Genomic DNA, 19,854 nt, shown 5'->3' on the forward strand with positions numbered 1-19,854 from the left:
CAAACACTCTCCCTTTTAGGCTGGATCCATCTAAGTCATTCTGTAATTTAAAAGAGATAATTAATTCGCTAATATGTTGTGCTAAAAAATAATAGACTGTATTATCTTCTAAAATGTTCTAATGATCTTAAATAAGAGTCTTTTACCTGCTTTTTGCAGACAGAGAAACTGAGGCAGAGAAAAATAAAATATTTGCCGAACATCCAGGAAGATAATTTAGAAATTATTGACTCCCAGTCAGATTAGAGCACTAGTTGATGACACTCAAATTATTTCTAGGTAGCTTCTAGCTTTTAGATTATATTGACTGTGAATTATGCAAAATAATAAGTTTTTCATTTAATATTTGCAAGGTGCAGTATGGCTTTGCTAATCTTCTGTTGAACTATTCGGATGACCTCAGACTCAGGGACTGAATTTATTGACTACATAAGAGATCCATTCATAAAATTTGAGTCTTATATCACTATACAAGTATGATAGATCATGCCTAGAAAAGCAGCTGATTCCATCCTCAGAGCTCTCTCCCAGAGTGGGAGCCAAACATTTACTTAAATAAAACAACTAAAGGTTAATCTGTTTACATAGACTTTGAAAGATTTTTAATTTCATTTGGCGTATATTGCTAATAAAGAAAAAAACAGATTTTTTTCATATGATATGCTATTCTTTATTGGATTTTTAATTCTTCAGATCTAGAAGAATACATAGCTTAATTTTTGTGCCTTCGCCTAAATATTCTTTTAAGAGTGTCTGTATTGATTGATATTGCGCTCATCTCAGATTTAGTTCACAGAATTAGTTTTTATCACGCTGTTGTATTTTTAATTGTGTAGGCAGATGACTGAGTGCTTTATATGTCTCTCTACAATAGGCCTTCCCTTTCATGTGCTTGCCTGGAAGTATTTCACTTCTGTTTTAACTAGCCAGAATTTATCCCTGAGTCAGAGTATAAAAAGAATAATGACGCGTTGGCATTTACAAAATCAATTATTCAGCAATTTTGTGGATAATGTTACATCCCAAATGAGAATTAAAAAAGCCTTGAGCATGCTGAGTAGTTCTAAATTTCAGATTTATGCAAATGTGAATATAGCGGTGGCTTTTTCAAAGGGCGATGTAAACAACAAGGGAAAAAATCTATGRAAAATATACTGAAATTACTACTCTCTAAAAGCTATACCCTGCGCAAAATACTTGAACAGAATAAATTAATACTGTGGATAAATTGAGTGGCCAAAATATTACGCCTAAATCTGCATTTAACATCAAATACATTTGAAATAAGTTACGGTTCTCTTTCCCATGTTCCATGCTAGCTTGTAAGTGGGGGAAAAAGAATGCTATGTCATCCAGTTGCTCAAGACTTTTAATTTTTAGTGTATTTTATCTTGTAAAAGGCAKGAGGAACTCTCTCTGAAAGACTGCTTGTGTCAGTAGCACTTCTTGCTTAGGACTCTTAAAACTCTCACAGTCAGACCTTCAGTGTTTCATGGAAAACACTCACTTGTTCCTTTTGATGGTAATTCACTTTGTGTGTTAATTTTGACTTTAATGTCTGTTCAAGGCTCTTGACTGCTTTTGCCACAGAATTGTCAGAACATTGCAGGAAGGAGAAATAAACTGTGTCTAACCTGAAAATATAAGGTCAAAATCTGCTTGCAACTGATGCATTACTTTTGTCGCAGCAGTTAGTGCATGAGGAGTCTACCCTGTAAACTCGCGCTTCTGTGCTGGGTTGCTGCTTTGTCAGTGGGACTGTTCACGTGAGCGGTTGTTACGTCTGTGAGCGTCAGCATGCTTGTTACATTGGAGTTCTACATCTCTTTCAGGCACCATAAACAATTATAAAAATTATTTTGTTTACCTTTTGCATATATTTTAATAGCATGATATACAGTGTACTTCTTGATAATTGAGTTTTCATCTAATTTTTTGTGCATTTTTCCCCTTTACGTGAAGACCTTACCTGTTTGGAGCAGGATGTTTTTCTATAAAAGCTCCATGGTGAGTTCCCAGTTCAATCCCAGCATGCCTATAATTCATTTGCAATACTCTCTGAAAATAACTGTGTTAAAACTTTTTAATTTTTCTTACTTGTTTACTGCATGGCTGATCCATAGGTGGAAGCACTGCATAATTTCACTTTTAAACTATGGATGTATATTCACCATCAAGCATTGTGAAACCAATGTATTCACTTTTTTCTTTCTTTTTTATTTTATAATCTTTGAGAGGGCATACTATATGTAAGTAAAGAGAAGTTGAAAAAAATGTAATTATTTCCAAATAGGCAAAAATGAATGCAATCTTTCCAAAACAGGTCTCTGTTTTTTATATATAGCTTCCCTTGTTGTAGCAGCTGAGCGCTAAGTTGCTTACAGACAGAAAGTATCAATGATGATCTCTTGATAATAAAGCAGGTAACAATGATTAGACAGTATTGTAGTAAGAGAGATGAAGTAAAGTGAAATAACCACTACCCCAAAAAAGGCTTACTATGCTTAAAAAAGAAAAGTTCCTCTAAAATCGGGATATTGTAAATAATAAAATCTATTGGTTTTAATGTATAAAATTGCAGCCTATCACAAAAATACAAGTAGACTAATGACAATCTTACCAAGTTCCTCTGTGTTGGAGCTTGTTTAATATTCATACAGTGCTACATAATCTCCAAGTCATCTTTTTCTAATAAGGTGATGGTTAAGTGGTTAAAGATTTAGGCAAGAAGAGTATCAGAAGTTTGGAGATTTTAGAACTTTTTTACAAAGTTTTAGCTAGGAGTTTGAGTGGGTTAAAGTTTAGCTGAGGATGCGTATCAGCTATACGTATGAATCTGTGTGTGTGGTTCCTGGGTCTATTCATAGGAGTTTGTTCCACATATATCACCCCCTTATGTCTATATCAAAATATTTTCTCCAAAAGAAAAGGCTTCTTAAGAGAGCTTCATTAAAATACTGAATTCTTAAGAGAATGAAAGAGGATAGTTAATGAAGAATTATGAGCTATACCAAACACAAGAAAAGCAAAGACACTAAATGTAACACTAGAAGAAGGAAGATGAAATTTCCTTATTCCTGGAAAATCATTATTATGTGACTGTTACGTTAGAATGAACTGATAACACTAAGTTATATGAATAACATTTGGGGAGGAGGGCAGTGTCTGGTTCCTGATGTAGTCCTCCTAAGAAGCACTTGTAAATAAAGTTTGTAAGGCATGGAAAGAAAAGTTTGGAACGTGGATTGTCATAGCAAACATATGTGTTGGTAGCGCCCTTCACAGAGCAGGCTCCCAGCATTGCAGCAAGACAGGCAGAGACATTTGTCAACCAGAAATGATTTTAGAATGAAGCAAGATTAAAAGGCCTAGATTAAAGAGAGGAATATGTGAAATAGACTCAAAAATTGTTGCCTGTCTTTCCGAAGACTCTTTTGTGGTTTGTTTAGTGCCAGTGCTAGCTCAGAAATAAGGTCTCTACTAGCCTACAGAGAAATTGGGATTAAATATATGCTTTGGCCAGGGGAAGAAGTCATATTGTTTCCATTAAGGTCTTAATGAGACCTAAAATTATGTAAACAAAATGAATGGCGATTTGACAGCTTTCTGCCTTTTGAATAAAAGAGCCTACAATTTTTTTCCTCTTTTTTTTTCTGTTTTTTTGTTTTATTCTTGATAGAGCAATTGGAAACATATCTTTTTCTTGGTTTAGGCACAATAGTAAGTGAAGCCACTGTATGTATTTTGAGAAAGTTGCTTTTTAGTATTTTATAAATATAATGGCAAATTTCTTGCTGTATTTTTTTCTTGATGCTTTTGTTGTCACTTATCTAGACCAGATAAAACTTTTACCTTCAAAAACCAAGTATCTTTTCATTTCAGCAGTTTTAGTTATTGATCAGCATAGATAAGTGCTTTTATTTTTTTGAATCTGATGTAGTTGAAGCCTATTCATTGGTACTATAAAACTGAATAGAAACTACAGAGAATGCGTGTCATACTATTTTTTATAAATTTGTAAACCAGTTCATCACATCATGTATATGTAATTTATCTGTTTTCCTATATAAACGATTTTAATCAAGTATAACAAAGCTTTTTAAAAAAAGTTATCACACTTGTTTGACTCTGTAAACATGAAGACAGATTTAAGAGCAAACTTTTTTTTTTTTTTTTTTTTTTTTAATAAGACACACAGCTCTTTGAGGAACACTCCAAAGCTGTAGCGTAGCTGTTATTTTAGTTGTCTGTGGTTTTCAAAATACTTTAATAGTATTAATCCTTATTCATTTTCTTCAATAAAGTGAACTAAAAATATAAAGTAATTAAAATTAGTGTCATTCGTTATGATATATAACACAAAATATTTTCAAAACTTTTGAGAGAATTTGTACTTTAATCCTTTCTTGTTTCACTGTAAATGTGAAAAAACTTGCATGTTACTGCTGAGTCTCTTTTAATATCTGATGAATTGACTTTTTTTTTGTTTACTTTGTTCCCATTTTTTTAGGCCATTTCAGTAGAAAATGCTCATCTAATTTTTCTTTGAACATGTATACATCTATATCTTTGTAACAATGTCTCTACGTCAGGCCGTGATTCAGGAGTGTGTTAATACATACGATAGCACTTCAGCAAAGTCTCTTCCAAATACAGACCTAAGTTTCTTAAGGGAACATAAATATTTATTATATAGTTTTTATGTTCCTTGTATAGACAATTACTTTATCTTAAAAAAAAAAAAAAAAAAAAAAAAAAAAAAAAAAGTCTGACATGTTGATTTTAGTTTTACTAGGAGTTTTGAGGAGTTGTTCTTGCCTACTGGTAACTTGGTCTTGTGGTTTGAACACTGAACCAGGGATTGAGAGCTCTCAAACTCTGTTATCCAACTGTTGCTGATAAATTGGAGTATTTTTTATGTGCCTCAGCATTCCTGCATTTAAAATAGAAATAATAGTCTAGAATGAATTTAGAAAGTTTAATTACTYTCAGCAACACATTTCCTCAAAGGTCTTGGTATTCAGCTGGAGCTTGGGATTAATTTGATTTTTAATAAGAGTTTTTGTCATTATCTTCAGCTGGGGTAGGTGGATGTCAACTGTTTGCAACTGCAGTTATACTTAAATGGTCTTTAATTCAGGCATAACTCTCATTAACTTTGAGGCAGAACGGGGGCTATGTAATTGGAAGGGTCTTTTTACGGCTATCGTACTCCTACAGTTCACCTCTAGAAGGGAGTTCCAGGCGCATCTCTGCGTAAGGCATCGCCCGCCTCCTGCGCTGGGGCTGCAGAGGCACTGATGCAGCAGAGGCCAGAGGGCTGCGTGGTCCCCACCTCCGCCTTCCTCCATGTCTCCATGTGTTTTTTTTTTTTTTTYCCTCCCCCCTCTCCCCCTCCTCGTTCTTCCCGCAGCAGAGCTTGTGGTGCAGATCAAAGCCTCAGGATGTATGCTGGGGTTCATGCTGGTGTTCTTGGGCCCTGCCCATGCCAGGGTGCTAGCGGAGGCGCTGCGGAGGAACTGGGGAACAGTAAAAGTGGCTGGTGGCGGTGGATCGCCCTTGCCTTTCAGAGCTCCTTGAGCCTCCACTTCCATGGGCAGGATCTGTTCAGGTGATAGAGGAAGAAATCCTTTCTGGCCACTGGGATGTGAAGTAAACAAGAACCCTGTCATAGAGAGGCTCCTGAAGAATTAGCTTTTTTGTTTTGTTTTGTTTTGTTTTTGTTTTTGATTTGCTTCCCTGCCGCTGTAGGTTTCTGCCAAGATATAATTGTGATCAAAATACTACTGTGTCTTTTTGAAATGGTGGTTTAGTTACACAGTTGGATAGACCCAGATGTGAGAAGGTACACTTTGGCTTTTTATCATTCCTATATCTTAGATACAGTGCCATTTTTTCTCACTGTGGAAGACAGAAATTGTAAGTGAATGTTTTGGTCCTGTTAACTTATTTTACTAATGCTGATTTTCCCCATACCAATGCCCTTCTTCCTGCATCATAACCACTTTCAGTAAAAATACAGCCTAATATTCTGAAAGTTAGTATACTGTAAAGATTCTTTTAAATTAACTGTTTTTAAAAGTGAGGCCAAATGTGCCTTATTTCAGTCCTTGGAATAATTTATGAAGTGCTGACACGCTAAGAGCAAGTAAAGAGCAGAAGTTCACAGTAGAAGCAAGTCATTCACTACCTACCTTCATCATTATTGTTTTGTTATCATTTATAAAGCTGAGAGTGTTTGCATCTACATAATGATTAGGATTTATAGTTTCCAAGTTGTTGAAATATCATAATGATGTTAAAATGTATTTTTCTAATGGCATTACTGTTACGGAAAATAACTGGGCTTTTGAGGTCTACTGAAAGAAATTTGAGTTGGAGTATATTGATGAAAACTCAAGGATAAAGTAAAATGGTGGTAAAATTAAATTCCTTAGTTACAAAAGTTTTCAGTATGGACTTGTTGACATCACTGCAGTTTTTTCAGAAATACATCTAAACCAATAAGATGCACTAGTAGTTCTTGTTCTTTTTTTTTTTAGCTGAACTAAGTTTAACCACATGAGTAATCATGCTTTACAAGGTCTGCTCTTTCTGTCTACAAAACATCATTCTTAAATGGAAAGTGTTTTGGCACTGAAACCAACACTTAGATGCATGCCTTGAAAGATGTACATCTTAAAGACATGGTGTAAATAGCATGTAGCTTAGACCATTTTCTCTAAGACTGTTTATGTGTTTATTTTGACAAGCATAGATCTTTGGATCTTTCCACACTAAGAGCATGGAAAACCCTGTGAAGATTTCATACCTTATTGTTAGGGGACCAATTTCATTTTTGCTTAAGTTTTTAAAGAAGCTATTGAAGTTGATTAACTCTCTCAAAATTTATTGCAGTTTGTAGCTGAGACCAGAATGTGTTCCCATATGTATTTTCCTCATTTTAAAATATTAAAATAATTTCAGATTGTACTGTATAAATATTCAATATATTTGAATATTCTCTTCACAAGTGTGTTATGACAGAAAGTAAATATAGCTGAATTGTATCTGTACTCATTGTTTGCTTTGTATTGATTAAGGGGTAGCATTATTTTTTTGGATAATGTTGTTCTATATTAAATACAATCATTTATTGATTGAAGTATATAGATCAGTAAGTAACAGGACTCTAGTGCATACATTTACATTTTAATTTCTGTAGGAATATTGGTCATATATAATGTATGAACGTATTTGGAAAGTGAGAATTAAAAATAGTCACTAATACACTGTTTGTTACAAAACTGGCTAAAAATACTGTTTCCATGACAGATGAGTATTTCAAAGTGAAATCTATACTGAATTTTTCTAAGCTGCTAAAATATATTAATATAAATTTAAATATTCTAATATAGACTGTGAAATGCTGCTGGAAACAAGATAATAGATTTATAGTTGGGAATTTTTTGGAACATGGATTTTTTGACCAAGTAATTTGCAGTGGTAGTTGTAGCAGATATTGGGTACTTTGTGATGCTTCAATACCAGAGTTACTGACTAAATTGTATTTGTTTATTTGTGACAATCTGGTTTCTCATGTATGTACAAGAGCTTCAGGACCGATCTAAATCCACTAAAATCTGTCTGAAACTTTCCATTGACTCTGGTCAGTATAATGGAATTTTTTTTGAAAGATTTTTTTGTAAATTAAACCTGTGACCATTGGCTTGCTATATGTGTGATTAGGTTAGCAAGTAGGTTGGTTCCTCTGTGCCTCTGTGGGTCTGTGTATAAAAGCAGTGGAGCAGTTTCTCACAAGGTGTTAAAGCTCTATAACAATTTCTGTATAGCCCTTTCAGAAAGCTTTCTGAAATACAGTGTGAGTGCAAGCAGTCTTTTCTACCATTTTCATGAAGGTATGTTATACAAAAAGTATTTGCTTTAGATTGAGTTCAAGTTGAAGGTAGTTTCAAGTGCGTCAAGTTGCATCACAGTAATCATGGTGATTGCGTTTTTAACCATGTATGTGTTTTCTCCATGTTTACTGTATCTAGTAGTTGGAAAGAAGTTAAGTCTTTGAAATCATTGTCAATTTTGCCATATATTTTAATGAGATCAGGATTAAGCTTTAGAGGGCCAAGACACAGGCCAGGTGCAGAAGTTTCAGAGAAGCCCAGCTTGTACAATAATTTTTGTTTAACTTGTTTTTCTTATGTTATTTTTACATTATGTTGATTCATAATTTGTTCTTGCTTTAATGTCCCTGTTGGTTCATTCAACTGAGCCACTTAACTGTGTACAAGTAATTTGTAATTAACAAAAAAAAAAAAAAAAAAAAAAAGGTAGTGTGAATTAAGTGCAATTATAATTATGCATAGTGTTTGAATTGCTGGCAGCTGTTTTTAAATATTTTTCTGACACTTAAGTTTATGATAATATATTTGCACACACACAGACAGGCACACATATATATGCATGTGCTCACATGCTTTATTTGTTAGGATTGAAGAGCATTATTTAAAAACAAATAATGTGACAATATAATCACAGGATGATATATTGTGGAACAAGAAATTAATAGAAGGAAAAGCTGAAGGAAAGTGAGGTGACACATGAACCAGTGAAACTGGATAAAGACGGAGATTAAATAATCAGTTGAAAAAAATGAAATATGGAGAAGGAGGAATCCTGGGTGAACCTCTCAAAAATCTTTTCTAGAGATGGAAGGGAAGGAAATCCTAAGCAAAGGATTAAATCTTGGTTTAATGAATTGCAAAAAGGACAGTGCTCTGTAAATGATCTTGAATTTGTATAAAATAGAATATTTCAGAGTTTTATTATCCTTAAATTCCTGTTTATAGTTTTGCTTTTGAGTGATTGATTTCACCTGTTACAAGCTATCCGAAGCCTTATTTTTAAGGAACAGAAGAAGAAAACTAAAACAACAAATTATGTTTCCATTAAACATCATTATAAACTCCTGTATCTGCTACATGCACGTTGTGGTGTTTCAGAAGAGAATGTTTATTAATCTTGTTTTATATAAATAAAATTACTGATTTGTTTTAACATAATACATGCATCTATGCATTGTTTCCATTTCCTTGTATCCTCCGCATGTTGTTTCTTTACCCTTTTACCCATGTTGCATATATCCTAGTGGTTTCAATGACATCAGCACTGTGCCAGGTTATAACTGAACAGCAATTCACATTAGATGTCTTTGTAGGTATCTTTTGAAAATGACAACCAACTAGAATGACCCAGAATCTAGATTTTCTTTCTCAAAGGACTTAAGATGAATACAGATGTTTATATTCACTTTGTAAGGTGTTTGTATTGAATGCAGGTGTTAAATATGGGGTCTTTCAAACTGTAAGAAAAACTCTTAATGTGTTCAGTGGTCAAGGAGAAATTAGGATCTATTATTGAGAAACTCAAAGTATCCATAAGCCCTACTGAGTCTTATGGGAACTGCAGATACTCAACACTTCTGAATTAATATCTTAGAATGACTTTAAAGCAAGGAGCATCTTAATTTTTGAGAAATAACTTTCATAATTTTATTTTGTTCTTTCTTGAAGCAAAACCAAACCAGCTCCACAAATTTCACCCAGTAAGTCTGTGGGAGGAGAGTTTTGTGTTGCTGCAGTCTTTGGATCATCAAGATCCTGGTTTGCAAACAACCCTGGTCTGAAAAGAGAAAAAGGTTTGTATACTACAAAAATAAAATTTAAATTCAAATTCAAGTTCTCTGTGTTTTTCCTCATTTTGTGGTGATTTGTGAGCAGATGGTGGATATTTGTTATTTTATTCCTTAAACTCAGTGACAGTGGAGATTTTTAGGAACATGCAATTGCGGTACTTTTGGTAAAATAAGACGATTTACAAGAAATTTAAATTAGCTAAATGAGTCATTGATCTTTGTTACAATAACAGAAAAGAAACTTTCTGGTGGCTCAATGCAAAGATATCGTGTGAAATTTCCCAGAAAAAATAGTGCTTTAAGGGTGAAACACCTTTACTGCAATGGCTATATAGACATATTTTAGCAATGTATAACTACCCAAACACTTTGAGAAGCTCTATTCCACCTGCTTGTACGTATGATATTCATATTTTTGAAACAAGATAAAAATTATTTGTGATTTGTACGCTTTTCTCTTTGTCTGGCCCTTTCCCTTGTTTTAAAYCACATTTTTGATGACAAGTGTATAAAGGCAAGACACTTCAAAGAATTAAGTATCTACTGCTGCTGTAAATACTTCTTGCTTGTGATTCTGATGAGCTGTTAATAAGATTTTCTATTTCTTCTTGCAAATAGATCAATCAAAACAGTTTGTAGTGGAATCGTTGTATATTATCAGTTGTTATGGTAGCCTGGTGGAACACGTGTTGGAACCACGTCCACTCAGCACTGCTCCGAAGATTAGTGATGACACACCCTTGGAAATGGTGACATGCCCAAGAGCCAGCTGGACTTTGGTTAGGTAGCTCATTCCCTTACTTTTTCTTCTCTTTATTCTCATCCAGAAAACTATCATGAGCCTTTCTTGAAAGGGGAAGAACGAACTGAATTGTGGTTTTCAGCTATGTCCTTACGCTTTACAGAGTCCTAAAATTTTCCATTGAAAGAGAGGACTCTTGATAGCAAATTTAAGACTGACTTTTCATGTAGTTCTGTTAGTGCTTAAGTGTCTAAGTGGGAGCTAATGCATTTAAATACTTTTGTAGACCTGGATCTACATGAACATATTTTAGATCAATAGAGAGCCTTATCAACTAGTGATTTTAAATGATCAGGTTGTAATTTAGTTGTTTATGGAATTATGAGAAGCAGTTATTTTAACAGCATTAAAATACAGAATTCTGCCACGAGACATGCAGGAGGTTTCAAAGACAAAGCATTGCATCAGGCAAGTTATCCTGTGAGCAGCTGAAGGTAGCATTTCTCAAGATAGCTGTAGAAATTATTCCTGGCATGTGGAAGAAAGTAAACAAAAATTGATGAGAAACTGTTGTCAGTGCTTTTGGCATTTTAAAATATTTTTCTATTGATTTTTCTTGGCTCCTATATTCCTTAGTGCTACTCATTGCTGGACTATATTGATCAATATTTGATTTACCAAGCTATTTAGGAATGGCCCACCCTAATTAAAATTACAACACAGACTTCTAGACCATTATTGTTGAAATGAGTAGGTTGTAATGGAATTGAAAGTCCTAATTGGATCAATAGTCCATAACTTTACACAGCTTTATTTTCACAGTTTATAAATGCTCAATTGACTTTACAGTATCGAAGCAATGCTAGTTAACAGAACAAAAAAGTTCCCTGGGTTCTGTTGTGTGTTAATATTAGATAATGTTAGTATGACATACGATGGTCCTAAACATATTAACCAAGTTGATCTAAACTGCCTTCATCATTTTTTGTGCAATATGTACTACAGTCAACAAAGGAATATTGTCTTTTCTTCATAATCTGTGTGAAGTGGTCATGCTGTACAACTGCCTGTGGTATATTTCAGGGTTTGAAGAAGCTAATTTAAATAATTACAAACATTTTGTGAGCTAGTATAGATAATTACATGTGATGACAGAAACACTGATTTACATTCTCTACATTAGCTTAAATATTAATAGTGTTGTGTTTTACCTCAGAACTCCTCAGTGGAATGAGCTACAACCACCATTTAATGCAAACCACCCATTGCTCCTGGCTGCAGATGCAGTACAGTACTACCAGTATCTTCTTGCTGGCTGTAAGTAGCTTAGAACTCTTTTGTCTTGTCATACGTACAAATTTTAAGCCAAGAATGTGACTTTCTGAAACAGTTTTTCAACATGCATTATTGGAACAAGATAGCAGCAGTTGTTCAGGAGAATTTCTAAAATTTATTATGAATGTATTGGCAAGGGCAGAGTTTTTGTGCAAGGCATCAATGAAATTAGACGAAGATTTACAGACAATTTACCATGTAAGATGCAATAGGTTTTTTTTAGAAATGTAGCAGCATATTGTAATGGGTAAAATATTTCCATGGCTTTCCATTATAAATTCCTACACCGATTAAAAAAAATGGCCAGTTATAAAATTTTGCTACAGGTTAAAATACATCTTAAAAAGTTGAGGTTCAATACAATTTTTTTTTTAATGAAAAAAATGTGGTTAAGTTTACTTGACAGAAATCCAGAAAAGGATAATAGCTTTTTTCTTTTTCTTTGGGTAATTTTATAGTATGTGGAATTTTGGTGGTCAGGTTTATGATACAGTTTACTAGCTTTGTATTTTCAATCTTTTGAAATTCCAAACTTTTCTTGACGTTTCTTTGCAACTGAGCCAACTGCAAGTTGTTTAACATGTTAAAAAATGTAGGCATCATTATTTATAACTGCGTATGTCATGACATATGTCATTATCCTGATACCATGTCCATATGGAACCATCTATATGCGTGTTCAGAAAGTTTATAATTTATGTTAACATTCAGATTTGTAAAAAACTAAAAATAAATAAAAAGATACACAAAAAAATTGTATTAAAATATAGAAAACTATAGTAAAACAGCATCCGGACAGTGTGGGGTACCTCCTGAGTGGTGACTTTAGTAAACGCATGTTATATAACTCATCGTTTATTGTAAATGCTTAAGTTTTTTTTTTTTTTTTTTTTTTTTTTTTTTTTTTTNTTTTTTTTTTCCCAGCCATTCAGTAACCACTGTTTACTGGAGCAGGTTAGGAGTTAGGAAGGGGAAGTGTTGCACTGAAAAGGTGGGGAACTGGTAGGCATGTCTACAATGGCAGTAGCTTAGAGCTGAGAGCATTTGTGCACCAGCAGTTTGTAGGGAGCATACATTTATTTCAATAGAAATTCCTCCTCAGCACAGGAATTCATGTAATCAACTGCATTCGTAATAGTAGAGTAACAGGTACAGTTTCTTTTTGATCGGAATCAAAGCAGTAAGTGAGGCTATCATATACCCCAAAAAGTAAGTGTTTGGCAGGCCTTGCAAATGTGAGCTGTCACGTGTCCTGAAGTGTTCAGGATTTCTTCACCTCATTTCTTCTCTTGCTTTTAGCCATTTCTTCTCATGAACGTGATACTTAGTGACAACTGAATGCATCTGCATTTTCCCACTCCCTTGGAATTCCTGGTTACTGGGCTAGTTTCAGCCAGAATCTCAGGCAGCTGCTTCCCTCGGGAATCTTGGCATCATTTCCAGGGATGTCTGCCCACCTGCTTCATTCTGTGTGCTATCCAGCCACATCATTTCAGGGAGCCAATGTGTATTGCATTGTCTATGAAGAAACATTTTATATACATGCATATGTACATATATACCTTTATGTATATTTATATACACAGATGTGCACACACACATACACGTATGTTTATATATTCTTTTCATTAAGATAATTCAGAAGACTAGTAATAGTAAATAGTAAGTCTCTTATTTTTTAGCAAGGGTGTAGTCAAGATCAAAGTGATACAGTCATGTTAAAGTTTCACAAGGGAACAACTCTTGGCATATGTAAAGGTACTCTTGGGAAAACTAGACCCTGTGCGCAGTTGTTGGTGCAGCTAACACCGGCATGTTATGTGACTGAAGCATTTAAAATGCAGAAATTGGATATCTGGGCCAAAAGACARTATGTCTGAATGCGACTGGTAAAAGCAGCATTGGCACCGGATTAGATCTGTTGCTTTTACCTGTCCATCCGTTGCATGCTCTCAGAGCTGAAAATGTTGTGGAAGCCTACAAGGTTAGATAATCTGTGTAATTTTTTGGCTGAGAAAATACTCACAAGACTGAAAATCCACTTACCGTTTATTCCTTACCTTACTTTTAACTGTGTCTGCTCTATTGAGTGTTTGTTCATATATATGATTGTCATATTTAGTTTTGATGATTCAGATCTTAGCCACCTGTGAATTTCTTTTTCTGTAATTGTTCACAGTTACAAGTAACGATTGTGATTATGGAGTTTTCATTTGTTTTATTTAAATATGTGGGTGGAATGACGTTGTCCCTGAAAATACTTGGGAGATTGTGACATGAAAACAATGCTGCCATTGGATATGGAAGGAAATGGCTTGTCTTGCCAAAAAGAGTGGGAGAGGAAGAGTGCTACTTCATGATTCACAAAAAAGGAAAATATACTGTACAGATTGATAGGTGCAATTTTCTGTTTGAATGGGAATGTTGTTTCATAAACAGATTTGTTCATTGCAACAACTTAAAAATGTTTTTTGCTTGCAAATATAGTACCATTTTAATTAGTTTCTGGATTATTATTGGGCAGAAGGACAACGCAAATTCTAAATTAAGTGTAAGCAGAATTGAAGTGCTGTCTAGATTCTGTGCTTCATTAATTAGGATAAATTTCACCCTTGTCAAGAAAATGAAAGCCTTAGCCTTAAATTAAGATTTTATTTGTAGTGTTAGAAGCCTTTACATAAAATTTTTGCTGGACACGTCTAGAGATATTTTTTACGAATTCCTGCAGCTTCTCTACAGGTGAAAACAACAACAACAACAACGCAGTGTATAATCTGGTATTTCCTTGATGTATATGGTAAACAGATTAATCCAGCATTTTATAGCAGATTCCTCCTAGTATGTTGTCTGTTACTGAGGGTGTCCTAGGATTATCTAGATGCAATGATGAAAATAAATGTTTTGTAAATTAGTACTACTTTTTCAGGAATGGGGAACCTTTTTGCTATCTGAAGAAATAAACTGAAAAATTCATAGTAAGGAATAAACCCTAAAGAATACAGAACATAAATAAGAGTTCTTTACAAACGATGAGGCTTGATTTACTCTGTTTTATGAACTCAAGGAATAATTAATTTTAATAGATTTTATTTGAATAAAAAGTACAGGACAAGATAAATTCATTTCTGAAGTTCTCAGAGAGTTTGGAAATGTCAGACTTCAGAGCTGATTCTTACTGGACTTCATTGAAGACCATTTTCCTTATTTAAGGCTATTAACACAGTTCTGTTAGAAATGAAACTTATTTTAGTAAAAAGATTGTTTTGAAGTATGCTGCATGGAAAAAGCAAGAAAGGTCACAAGGTAGAAGAGAAATGGTTGACACTGCACAAAATTGTTAGCTGTCTTTCARCCAGAAATTTTTGCTACATTCCTGCATTATTTTATGCAGAAATGTTGCTGATAGTTTCTTTTTGTATTTGTATTATYTGTATTACATCATRTTTGTATTATCTGTTGTGTATGCACCTGCTGCTGGTGACGGCATTAAGTAACTTAGAGTAATGTGATAAAAAAGATGCATTTAATTCACAGAAGTAGCAGCGTTTCAAGAATTCAGGTTTAGCTAGACATGTTTGCGAGAGGAGGCATCAGGTTTTCATGCCACCGCAGGGGTAGATTTAAGACCTGCACAGAGTACTGTCTGGAGAACTCCTGAAATGTTGTAAAAGTAGCTTGTATGCTTTTTGGTTTCTGTTGAAATTAAAAGTAATGTGTTGAATAGATATAGTCAGAACAAAAACCCTTCTGAGAACATTAATCTTTATGTGTATGGATCACACTCATCTCACTAACTGAAATCAGGGGTGGATGTGATTCACTTTGTGTATTTCATTAACAATTCAAACACTATGTATTTCAAATGTTTTTTTTTACCAAAACTTTTTGAAGAAGGAAAAGTTAATTGATTGCTAAATTCTGGCAAATAATTTGCATTGTTTTAAATTATCATTAAAAATTTTCAATTGGGTTTTAATTCACTTAAGCATGAAATGTAGAGAAAAACAGAATAGTAAGCACTGAAGACAAAATCTAGAGAACAAACGGTAAAAGTAGCTTTAACAGAGAAATTTCTATGTATCTAATGTTCTTTAAATTGTATTTGTTTTCTGGAATTGTTTTCTGGAATTATTTCACGCAAAAATACTCAGTGAAATTTCTGAAAAAAATCCAGTCGGTTAAACCAAACAAGAGTCGCACAGAAAGTCCAGAACACCTGTTAACTCGATTTTAGCATATATTTAGTAGGGCAAAAGCTATCTGGCTCTGCTTACCTGTAGCAATGTAAGGGGCTGACATTAGCTGACGCCTGTGGTTTGATGTGCTATCGCTTCTGTCAGTAAGTTTAATTGCCAGCAAATGGCTAACTAGGGGTTTCGGGTGAATGTTACATCTGTGTCTGCCACGTTAGTGGTAAAAGGAATTCTGGCGCCATTTCAGGGTCACTATTTGTATCTGTCTATCAGAGTCAGAATACAGCAGTTTCTCTCGGTTTCTGTATAGCATTTCTGCCAATTGTTTGGCTCCATTAAGTGTGCAGGGGAAATAAAAGCCTGACTGACCAAGTCACAAGGGGCTATGGATAGGCCCTTTCTTTGTCCACACTCAGAACATTGCATTAGGTCTCATTATCCATTTATAATACGGGACCTTTGCCCCCGGGTCACTGGAAAATACTCCGTGTGCTCTTTAGCACAGAGTACCTCTGTCAGCAGCCGGGGAGCACAAAGAAGCGGCGGCAGTCTGGGCGGAGGGCCGTGCTTAGCAGGTTTTCATAAATAGGCAGTTTGATGCCAAAACGCAGTATCAAAATCTTTAGTCTCTGGAGAGTTTGAAGCAGGCCAGTAATCTTGTGATAAAAAGAGAATGTCTTACAAATACTGCGTTTAGGTGTTTATGCACAGTTCAGCTTTTAACTGTATTTTTCAAAGGATTTTAGGGTGATATTCACAGCTAATAAGGAAGTAACTAGGAACTGTTCTTTGAAGAAATATTTTGTACAACAAGTGTCCAAGACCTTTATCCCCAGGGCATTTGTAAGTGGATTAGCGCAGCTGTTTCGTTGCTTTGAGGTCATCTGTGACATCTGCTGCCGAAACCTGAACAAAAGCATGCAGCCCCTATCTACCTGAGCGCTTTATCGCAGCCTGTCTGCTGCAGACAAGTGAGAAACTGGGTAGTGAGAGATCTGGACCTTTCTGCAAGTTCATGCCTTGCAGATGACCTGCATTTTAAATTTCCTAACCTGCTGGCCTACAGGAAGCATCAATATCCTGCTCTTAACAGTTTCAGACTTTTTGCTGTTGGTCAGAGTAAAAATATCAAGTACTATGAATCTTCTTAGCTTTTGATGGGACAGGTTTCAAACTTTTTTTTTTTTTTTTTTTTTTTTTTTTTTTTNTTTTTTTTTGATTTCATCCTGCAAAGCCTCAGGTACATCATAGACTTTGTGTCTTTCATATTTGGTGTTTGTTATAGGTGCTAGAGATTTCTCTCATATCCTTGTCAGGTTTAACATGTATACTCTACTAGTATTCCCTCTTTATTTGTGTKTGTTTGCTGGACAACTTCTAAATTCCATGACATTAAAGGAAGKGAGTGTAATCATATTTTGCTGTTTGTAATATGTTTTTCTTATAATGTAAATAGTATCCTCTGGTACAGTTAGACTGTCATTCRTAGTAGACTTGGCAATGGGAGGAGAGTTGTGCTAGGCATTGCATGCCTGCGTWAGAGGGTCCCATGGAATTTGCAATATAAAGAACTTGACTTAYGGGAATTTCCAAGATTCATCATTACTCTTCAAACGCTACTTGTTTCCTACTAATCCTTGCACTTAATTCCTCCTAAGGAATTAAGATACTTTTAATAGTGTAAACTGTTGAGGCAAGCTGTTAAGGTGTGCTGTATGTGCATGACCATCAGCTGATTGTATTCAGGTTTCTTTCTAATGAATACTTCCGTCTCCATCACTATAACCTAAAGTCTTGCATATTTGATTGCCCTAACCTATGTTTCCTTTTTCTAACTTCCATACCTTCCATTTTTATGTATTTGAATTTATGCAGACGCATGCTATATAATTGTAGTGAAAATAGGTAGTTTTAAATACCAGCTGAAATTCTTGCACCTTCATTTCATACTACTTATTTCGTATTTTCTCCTACTTATCCTCTTTGAATTCACTTTTCCATTACATTGGAAGAATGGACTGTAGTTACCTTCAGATATCAGCAATTAACACATGAAAGAAGAAACCTCTAAATTACAACAAAAAGCTGCCTGAAAGGGGTATTGAATAACATGAGTTATGATTTCTCTCCTCTGGCTGTGGAAAGGGCACCTTCACATTCCAGATGAGACTTTTGGCTCATCAGGACCAGTTCTATGGAGAGGACCTGCAGTTGTCAGARGCAGGCCAATGACAAGAATTAATATATTAACTGGTATGCAGTACTCTTTGACAAATTGCTTACTAAATACATCAAAATTGATTGGGCATTCTGTGTTTAAATTGACAAATGACTGCATTAGTCGAAGGAGGGAAATCCATTAATTACAGCTGCCCTCAACCATAGGAAATGTAATCGTATAAATATAGATTTTATTAAAACAAAAGTCTCTACTTTACTATAGTGTTGCTGGTAAGTGTACTTGCACCTCTTTGCTATTAAGCCTCCAATAGGAGGTTTTGAAGACAGATCTTAGTGATTGACTTTTAAATAATCAAAGACTATTTYTGTTATGTTAAAAGGAATGATGCTTTGTTTCTTTATCCCACTATGGCCACTTCTGGAAATTGTGTTTTTCTCTCTCAGAAAAATGAGCGTGTAGCTGAGGCTTCTGCTGTCTCATTAACTGTTTATTCTAAATGCTATTTAATTCATATTCCACAATTTTAGATTTGAAAAATACAGAATGATCCTTAACTCAGCTAGTACTCTCTATTCTCATTCTTTGTTTCTGCACTGTTCTCCAAGTAAGTAATACTTGAGTGGCTGTTATCTTATGTCTGAGTAGGAATTTGCTTTTGAGTTAGGCCTGAAGATACCAGTTTTATAGACTTTAACGGATTCTTGAAAAGATTAAGGCCTGTGTTTATAGCTACCTTTGACTTTTGGCTATTGCAGCAGGTTTTCATTTCTGGACCAACTGCTGTACATATCTTGTGTTTTACTTAAATGGCCTTGATTAGAAGTTGAACTTCCTAACTATTCATTGTCTTCAAAGGGATGGGATTAACCTTTTTTCACTGTGTTTGGGTTAAATCCTAACACAATTTAAATAGATAAATCTGAAGTCTCTGTGTCGTTATGTTTGCAGTACCTGCTCCCTCTTCTGAAAGGTGTGCACCCTGAGCAAGATTTTTGTCTCTAAGCAATATTATAATTCTTTATTGCTTATTTTATATTCCTTTTATACATTCCATTGATGAAAATAAAAATTCCTTACATACAACTAGTGCATATTATGCAGTGGAAGCAGTACTGAGAGTAAGAATTGTGTGTGTGCRTGTTGAAACTGTGTGAATATGTGCTATGAAGGCAGATACTATAAGAAATGAGCTATGGCACACACGAACATAGCCAAACTACTACCATATGATTTACACTAAGCACCTATAGTAGGGAATCTAGTCATGTCTTAGAATACCACGAGGCTTTTTCTGGGAGCAGTAGAGAGCATTATGGCCTGGTAAAGGGGTAATGAACTGAGGCTAAAAATTCTATTTAGTGTTCTACTGATTCTCAGCCTTGTGTCTGTTTGTGCTTTCTTCTTACACACTTATATATATATATATACACACACACAGAAAGAGAGAGATATTCTCTCTGTATGTGAAAGAATATATATTATTATGATACCTACCGTACTATGTATACATAACTATAGCGTGTGTGTGTGTATTTGTATATTCTCTGGGGCAAGAACTGTGTCTTGTTATGTGCATGTTCAGTGTCTATCACAATGGAGCCTGATAAAATAATAAAACGAATCAAAACCAGAGCCTGTTCTATAACAATTATCCTAGTGTATAGCTATGAGGTGTTCGAGGTGTTCAAAGCCTTTTTGCTCTGTTGCTGCAACA

At 34.7% G+C, this 19,854-nt stretch overlaps 1 protein-coding gene across 7 annotated transcripts in view; it reads left to right on the forward strand.

Annotated features, from left to right (window-relative positions):
- The window catches only part of BCAS3 (BCAS3 microtubule associated cell migration factor), a 372,504-nt gene that overhangs the window by 144,203 nt on the left and 208,447 nt on the right, over nt 1-19,854 (forward strand). For 5 of the 7 annotated variants that reach the window (XR_014895586.1, XM_085302933.1, XM_085302935.1 and 2 more), the window contains exons 17-20: nt 1,963-2,007; nt 9,567-9,691; nt 10,307-10,472; nt 11,647-11,747. Coding sequence is in view for 6 of the 7 variants with exons in the window: in XM_085302933.1 (XP_085159059.1) it covers nt 1,963-2,007; nt 9,567-9,691; nt 10,307-10,472; nt 11,647-11,747 (437 nt within the window). In the remaining variant the exon portion in view is untranslated. The remainder of the gene's footprint in view (nt 1-1,962; nt 2,008-9,566; nt 9,692-10,306; nt 10,473-11,646; nt 11,748-19,854) is intronic. The other 2 variants (XM_085302934.1, XM_085302936.1) reach the window with 1 other exon arrangement.

The sequence above is a fragment of the Rhea americana genome, unplaced genomic scaffold, assembly GCF_003343005.1.
Source record: "Rhea americana isolate MKP2758 unplaced genomic scaffold, rheAme1 scaffold_194, whole genome shotgun sequence".
In the NCBI taxonomy this organism is placed as follows: Eukaryota; Metazoa; Chordata; class Aves; order Rheiformes; family Rheidae; genus Rhea; species Rhea americana.